We start from the raw sequence: 8,535 nt of genomic DNA, 5'->3' as shown, positions 1-8,535 counted from the left end.
ATGAGAAACTGGACAGCTTTTGCAGAATATGATTATTGCACATGTTATGTGGAATTCTTTTTAAAGGAAATACATGTTTTTTTCTAAGCACCACATTCACAAATACAGTCTTATTTCAGAATCCAGTTTTCTGGGTTGTGGGCAGATCATATCACCAAATAACAGAGCCCTCACAGGATGCTCAGTAGGATACTCCCTGAGACTGTGACTAACCTGAATCGTGATACAAGAAAGTGTTTTCATCAAAACAATGTTTTTGTTTATCACTTTAAATCAGGTTTTAAACACTGATTTCCTAAAGCAACTACCTTAATGTTTGAGGTCTTCAAAAGATGAATGAAGACAGGTAGCATCTTTATATCAGCTTTCATAGCCAAATGGTGAAGTCATGTTTTCTTCCCATGTCTCAGAAGATGACCAAAGGTGGTTGTTGATAGTTTCTATTTATGTTTTTGTCTTTGTATTTTTTTTCTTAATTCCCCAGCTAGTTAGGTGTTTTTGTTGTTTTTGAATTTTTTTCTATGTCTACCATCAGGCACTAGGCACTCTGATAGATTGTGGACTTCATTCTGTGTCCACTTGTTGAATGAACAGACTTCCTTCTTTATCTAGGTCACTGAAATTAAAATGCACAGCTTGTCCTGAAGTAACAGCCACTTGTTTGCAGGTGTGACAATGCTCCCAACAATTTTAAGATTTTTCTAATCGCTTCTTGGCCTTTGGGCTAAGATCAAGTGTAATTTTAAGATTTTCCTATATGCCGTTCCCAAAGGAAAATCAAAAAAGCTAGAGGAAAAGGAGAGTGAGGGGTGATTTAGATTACTATCGCCAAGAAAGTCACAAATAGAAAGTGAAAGTAAGGCTGTCTTTGTTTGCTGCCTTATCAAGGGGGACGGGGACTCAGTACCCAGTACCAACAAATCAGAGAATCAGTTTATTTTGCTTAATGGTTCAGTCCAATTTCAGCAGGCTCAAACAGAAACCATGGAAATGCCTGGGTGGTCAAAAGCTGCTCGCATCTCGTTAACTAGGAAGCAGGCAGAAGCCAGGAGCAAGAATGTGCCCTTCCTGGTCACCTGCCAGTCACCCACCTCTCCCAAACAGACCCCACCTCCTAAGAGCCAGTGAGCTCCAGGACCCCCACGATCCAGTCACCGCCCAAAAGACCCGCCTCTGGGGGCCCTCTGCACATGAACCATAATAAGGTCTCAGTGCTGGTCTGTCCCGTGGCTTTGCCGAGTAGGCCTGCCTGGCGTTTTGGTGTACATTTGGAGAACCCATTTAGTTTTCTGGCATGTGACCTGGAGGCCCACGTAAGGACTAAAGTGATAACAAACTCTTCCTGGTTGCCTGTTTTCTGATGGAGAAACAGCAAGGCAACAATATAACTTACTCGTGTGCATTTAGGGGATACAAGTTTTGAGGGAAATACTTTTTGAATCACCTACATTTCAATTATTTAAGATCTGACAATTGATATAATAAATTGAACCGTTTTAATGAAAAGGATCATTTTATTGGCAAATGAGGTTTTCAGGTATTCCAAGGCTAATTTGAAAATGAACCCTCCAAGTGCCTGGCTCTCCACATCTGCTCCCAGGTAATCAGCACTCCCGCCTCCTAACATCCAAATGCAGCGTCACTGCCCTTTCTCGGGGTTTCTGTGGCCCCTCAGAAGCGGGCAGCTGGCCGGTGTGTGCTCTCTCTCAGGCACCAGGCTGTCAGAGCTCACAGTAGAGAGCCTTGTGGAACACTGTGCCGATGAGCAGTTTCCCTCTGTACGCAGAGGCGACCGTGGAGCCTTGCAGCACCCTCCCATTGTCTGCGTAAACCACTGTGACTATGGGTTGCTCTGTCAAAATGTTCTGGATTCGAATCACCTGTGAAGGAAATAACAGCAAGTTAATTTTCTCTTAAAGTCATTTGAAACTTTATGAGGTTATTTCTCCATAAGAAACCATATTATTTCCTATAACTACATAAACCATATTCTGTTCCAAAATCGTTCTATGTAGATACCTGTTTCCTCTTTTGGAAACAGGTTGTGATCTTTCAAGGTAGCAGGAAGGAGGCAGATGTACAGTGACAGGGAAGGAGGCGTGAATTAACAGTGCTGCCCCGGTGAGACAGCAAGGAGCGCTGGGGACTGCGGTACATGCGGGCAGCAGGGGGACTCACTCAGCCACAGCCAAATGGCTGCCCTGCTGGAGCTCAGGTCTGATTTTGTATATTTTCAAAGAAGCTACAAATTTGGAACCTTCTCTTAATTCCTGACCTTTAAATGTAGGCAGTCAAAGGGAGGGGGGGGGAAAGACATAACTCCCTCCAACAACCTCTGTACCATGCTTGTCCATTCCATCCCATTAAGGTCCCGTCCCTAAATGTGTAAGATTGGATAAGTTCAGTTTCCTCCATTTAGTTGAGAACTTGACTGCAGCATTAGTGGTGCTGTAATGTCATGTTGTACTTACCGTATTAAATAGCTGGTGTTTGATCTTTGTGGCTGACAAAAACAGCGATTTCACATGATTCAACCTAATCCGAAGAGCGTTATTATACTAAAGCAGGAGAATTGGGTCCTAACTTGAATCTGCCACTTACATTTCTTTCTCATCTGAGAATGAGATGGGTGAAGCTAGATTATTTCTAAATTCCCCATCAACTAGGATAAAATATACTCACGTGAAGAAAGGGTACCTACATCACAAAACACAAAGGTGGCAGACTGGGAGGGCCAGTTCAGGAGCACGATGTGTCATTCAAAATGATCTGTTGGCCAGCAGACTCCGAAGACCCAGTTCTTAAACTACCCGGGTGTTACTATGTAGCAGTAACTTACAGGGAGAGAGATGATGGTGCAGCTTGGCCTAACTAAGCCTCCCAGTGATAAAACTAAATCACCCTTTTATGAGGCAGTGCACTAGATAATGAATTGTTACTACTTTTTTTGCTGCTCCTTACCAGACCCATCATTAGAAAGGGAATATTTTTTCCAGAACAACAATCCAAGTCCATGTTATAGTAAATGACCCTAGTTCACCAAATGAGCTAATGAGCAAGAACAAATTAGACTCTAACATTCTGCTCAGTTCCAAACCACAAACACTGCTTGACATACGTTTCTTCAGTTCTATTTAAGCATGCCATTCAGCAATCTTGATAACTAAAAACTAGCAAAAGGCAGAAAGAGTTATCATGAAACATGATCACAGTTTTTTATAAACCTAGATATATAAGACTATATATATATATATATATATATAAGAATAATAATTTAATTGAGAATACATATTTGACTCTTTTATTCAAGAGATATGGTCTTTATGATCTCTCTCCTTTTGGGCTGATGAGAATGACTCAAACCCACTTTAAAAATACTCAGCAGTAAACAAAATGTCAAAAAGGATATGCTGCATTTGATGTAGATAACAAATATAATTAATACACGCAGGAAATTCAAAATGGGAACCCCTATGATAAGTCATGGTAAATATTCCAAATGTCTATGGCATAATGGGTTTCAAATTCTTATTTGCCCTGCAAAATAATCTGCTGCACAAAGAGTAGCACCTCAAAATGAGATCTTTGAACAGCACTGTATCAAAGGTGCAAACAGAATTCTTCTGAGCCAAAATAAATTCCAGAAAGTGATTAATCTCCCCATTCTTCAGGGGCTGTCTACAGAGAATGACCAGTTTTGCTTCAGGACCAGTCTGTGGTACTGATTTGTACGTTCATACTCATGCTCAGTTTAGAACGAGTATGGCCCCTGAGATTCTCATGTGTTCAGCAGTGGGGCCTTGGGAGGGTGATGGGATCAGTGGGGTGCTGTATTCATCAGTGGGTTCATCCACTGTTAAGTTCGTACTGAATGTGCTGTCCGGAGGTGGGGCCACATCAGAAGAGCCGGCTCCTCTCACGCCCTGCTTCCCGGGCCCTCTAAACTGAGCTGCTTTGTTTTGCTTCATCCTTCTGCGAGGTGTCTCTGCGTGGGAACCATGCTACCAAGGACTGGACCTGTGGTCCTTCCTGTGGAACTTCCCCTTTAAGTTGTAGGTGTGAAGTACTACATCTCAGCAACAGGAAAGTGAGAGACCAAAACAGGGTATCCGTGCTCCAGCCTGCATCCCTGTAGCATCACCACTGGTTGCATCCTCACTAGAGGCCAAGTTCCTCTCAGAGGTCTCTCTCCATATCTCACTCTCCCTACCCCACTTTTTTTCAGGGGTTGGACCCAGAGCTGTGTGCGTGCTAGGCAAGCACTCTACCGCTGAGGTATCCCTTCTCGGTCTGATTTTGGTAGTCACTTCCTGCCCCTTTCTTCCCCCTTTGGAGTACTGCACAATCCCTGGTTGATGTCCCTACTCTAAAATCATGTATTTATAGACAGTCTTTTTATTAAACTCCCCTCAAATTACCCAATTTAAATGTATCATCTTTTCTGCCTAGACTCTGATTAAAATGCTTCCAAAATTCCTTTTTATGTGTAATCATTGGATGATCTACCCAGGTACCCTCTTTTATTGAGAGGGGAGAGATGAGAATTGTATTTTCAGCTGAAAAACAAAAGCTAGAAATACAGGCAGTGATATGGTTCACTCGTCAAACTAACCTCTGAGGCAGGAGGATTCTCCGAGTCGTATACGAAGATTCTCATTCCATTGGGATGGCAACCAACCCAAAGGTCCCCTGTCACAGGGTCCACAGATATGTTATCCACGAGTGTGTCAAAGTCAAGGGACTTCCAAGGTTAAAAACGAGGAGAGAACAAAAAAAAAGTGAGAAAACTGTGAAGTGAGGCAACAGTATGTCAGGGAGGCCATCTATGTTTGGTCACCTCTCTCCGGCTTCCAGGGACACAGTCCCACCCCATTTCAATAGTACTTAAGGAATCCCTCTGGTTTTCCATTTATGCTAGTATTTTGTCAGATTCCATGATAAATGGTGAGAGTGGGATTCAGAAAGCAAAGAAAGTTAAATGAAATCATGCGTACTACGATCTGTGCATGAACCTAAAACTAAAAAACAAAACAAAACTTTAAGTGCAGTATAAAATAGCTATTTCTGAAACCCCATGGGCAAATGATTCTTTCAAAAATACTCAGAAAGCAACCAAGAAATGTAGATTTGTTTCTGATGAGGACATAGATGAAATGTAATTTTTTCATGGCTAATCATAGGCTGTGTAGCCAGAGAAGAAATGATCACCTAGGGTCTAATTTTTGTCTGGGAGTTGAGAAAAATTTTTTCTGTTCCCTCATGTTATTCAACTCCTTGTTGTTCTGCCATTTATTCCCTAAATATAAGTTGCAAGTGTGTGATGACTGCACAGATTGAGGCCGAGGCTTTGTACCAGGATCATAAAGAATACCAACGATTCTTAATTCCACCGTTCATCATCTTCGCTGCTTTCTCCTGGAAAGAAATTCCATCTGTTTGTTTACCTCTAACTCTCATTGGGGAAACACTATCTACTGTGTACCTGAGAGTTCAGCCTAGCTACCAGGTGCTCAGGGCCCCAGTAAATAACCAGCCGTGAATCACTGTTAGGCCAGTGAGCGGGCAGGCTGCTGCTGCGAGCCACTGTTGCCTTCTGCTTCCTACTCAAAACAGGGCCATTCCTGTGTCCATGTGAGGGCTCAGTCCACACGGCAGAGCCTCGTTCTCACCATCACGCAGGGCTGTCATTCCTTAGCCTGGAAACAGACAAGGTTGGCCAAAAGGAGCAGCCAAGCAAGCATCCGAATCGATCTTTGCAGCCCCAGAACCATCATCCTTCCCAGTGTCGGCACCTATGCTATCGTGATCAGTTTCTCTACGTGCAGAAAATGGGCATGTCCATTCCTTTGGAAGGGGTACAGCCGATGGGTAGATTTCAAGGTGGACAAAAGCCTGCTGACATGAGAGTTGGAGGTTGGACTGGGAGGACACAGAAGCCTCTGGTCCTATCACCCAGCACACAAGTACTGAGCTCTTTGGTAACCAGTACTTGTGGTTCCCACAAAGAAAGAGTTAAGGGCCCAGCATGGAGACAGTTCTGAATCTGGAAATGAACTCTTTCTCTTATGGCTTGTATCTAAATGTCCTCCCAAATCCTCATGGTCTTAGGTGGGGCTTTTTCTGAGGCAGCTGGATCTAGAGTGTGTCATGCTGAGATTCAGGGTGTGTGATTACTAAATTAATCCACTGATTGGTTGGGCATAGTTCTGGGGATGAATAATAGGGAGAGGCCCACTCTGGGTGTGAGAGCTACCTGCCCTAAGGGTGTCTAACCTGGATAGAATATGAGCAGGACAGAAAGAAGGCTGCCATTGCCTGCTGCCTTCCACATTATGAATGGTTTTATTCTCCTTTGTGATGCTTCTCTGCCATCCCGCCTTGCCTTGGAGCCAACTTTCCTTGGACTGAAATCTCTACAAACTGTGAGCTAAGTAAACCATTCCTCCTTTAAATTTTGGTATTGAGTATTTTGTTTCGGTCACAAGAAAAGTAACTAGGACACTTGGCTTGCAAATATGTGATTCATTGGCATCCTGACTCATTACAGTGGTCTGTGTATCACAGACCCCACTCCCACCGCAACAAGTGGAAGATTTTCCATTCCTTGGCCATGAAGCATAATAAATATGAGAAAAGCTATATTATTAGTTAACAAATATCCCAATTTTGAGAGAAGTAAAACTCACTGAAATGTGACTAACTCATTGACTGAATTTTTTTGGGGGGGGTGTTTTATTATGGTAAAACATATATAACCAAATATTTCATCTTAACCAGTTTTACACATACAGCTCAATGACACTAAGTACATTCACAGAATGGAGTACTACTACTTGTAGGGATATGGACATATCATAAGATCATGCTGTTAAGTGAAATAAGGCGCACAAACTTAAATATTGCATAGTTTCTTTTATATGAGAAACCCAAAAATATAAAGATCAAAAATAAAAGCTAGATGATAAGAAACAGAGAGATAGATGTTTTGCAAAAGGAAAGGGGACCATGAGATGGAAGGAAGATGGGAGAGAAAGGGGGTGAAAAAAAGAATGAAGGTGTGTACAGGTATCGACTCCCACAGTGAGTGTAATCATGGACCGCAAACATGCACTAATAAAAATTAAAATTAACATTAAAAAGTGCAATACCTGACACACAGAAAACAGTGAATTCACACACTATCTGACATTATGCCCATTTACCACCATAGCCATTTAGCTCTAGAATTTTTAATGATCCCAAACAGAAACTCCGTAACCACTAAACAGATACCCTCTTGACTTTTGCTGCCAGCCCCTGGTAACCACACATCTATTTCCTGTTTCTGTGGATCTGCCTATGCGCTGCACTCCAGGTAAGAGGGATCACAGTATTTGTCTTCACTCAGCATCCAGGCAGAGGCATGCATCCAGTGGAAGCGAGCATCAGAGCCATCGTTCCTCTTCCAGGCTAACATTCCGTGGGGCTGGGGGTGGGGCTGCCATATTTGGCAGGACATAAACCCACCATACCGCGTCACAAATTTTACAGTGAGCCACAGCTAGTTTATCAAGCTTGTTGGCAGCCTGAGGTATTTAATTAATGTGATCTTTCAAAAGGAAGAGCACTGAGTTTCAGGAGGTGGCCTCTACTGAGGGTTACATCACAATGGGGTGGGCGTGGTCTGTTTCCGGAAGTAGAAGCCCAATCTGGAACAAGCCTTACTTTCAACCTTGCCCAGCCGGGAGCCGAGCCCTAGCACTCTGTGCTGAGTGTATATTGGGTTGGGTTCTGTGACGAACGTCTTCCATTTTCCATTTATGGAAGCGCCTACTGTGACGACTGCGGTTTATCTTTATTCTCTCAGCCGGTCGGGGCGTGAGATTCTACTCTACTCCAGCTAATACCACACCAGCCCCGTGGTGATCTTCATTGTCAAACATGATGGCGCACTGGCTGTTGCTTCGAGGCAATTTTCAGAGTGAGGCCATCAAGACAGCACCTCGGAGGTGCTGATGGAACAGCTGTGCAGTCGCTGGTGACAGTGCTTCAAGCTGCAGGCGTGGGTGGCAGGAAAGCGGTGGCATGGTTTTTCAGGGACAGGAGATGCTTTCAGTCTCTCCTCTCTTAGTCTCTGCTCTTAGTCTCTTTCCTCCTCTTCCCTCCCCTCTCCTCTCCTTTGTGTTTTTATTCCTTCTGACTGAACCTTCATACTGGGCCAGAACTGGTGGGTGCAGAAGTCGAGTCCCAGTGCATACCCATCCCTACTATGTTAGTCTAGCAAGTATTTGGTGAATGGCTGCTAGGTGTTGGGCAGAAAATCTATCCTGGTGGAGCCTACACACTAGGCAAGCAGACAGATCGTAAAGAAGACAATAAATACACAGGATGCTGTTGAAAAGAAAAAAAAATGCAGTACAAAGAGAGGAAACATGGGATGCAGAAATAGAGCTGCAAGTGGATAGGTAGTGAGGAGAGGTGACATTTCCACAAAAGACTGCAAGGAGGTGAAAGAGAGCCATGGTCATGCAGAAGATGGTCACTCTGAACACTGAA

The 8,535-nt window shown here is 43.5% G+C and overlaps 1 protein-coding gene across 1 annotated transcript in view; it reads right to left on the bottom strand.

The window, feature by feature from the left end:
- Positions 1–1,494: 1,494 nt before the first annotated feature.
- Pon1 (paraoxonase 1) overlaps positions 1,495–8,535 on the bottom strand; it is a 28,644-nt gene continuing 21,603 nt past the window's right edge. The window contains exons 8-9 of the mRNA XM_010603416.1: positions 4,613–4,741; positions 1,495–1,880 (exon numbers count right to left, since the gene is read on the bottom strand). Of these exons, the coding sequence (XP_010601718.1) occupies positions 1,722–1,880; positions 4,613–4,741 (288 nt within the window). The 3' untranslated portion in view covers positions 1,495–1,721. The remainder of the gene's footprint in view (positions 1,881–4,612; positions 4,742–8,535) is intronic.

Source organism: Fukomys damarensis, unplaced genomic scaffold, assembly GCF_012274545.1.
Source record: "Fukomys damarensis isolate Sample0158 unplaced genomic scaffold, DMR_v1.0_HiC HiC_scaffold_4, whole genome shotgun sequence".
In the NCBI taxonomy this organism is placed as follows: Eukaryota; Metazoa; Chordata; class Mammalia; order Rodentia; family Bathyergidae; genus Fukomys; species Fukomys damarensis.
The sequence above is the reverse complement of the archived record's forward strand: the minus strand, read 5'-3'. Positions and strand labels throughout refer to the sequence as shown.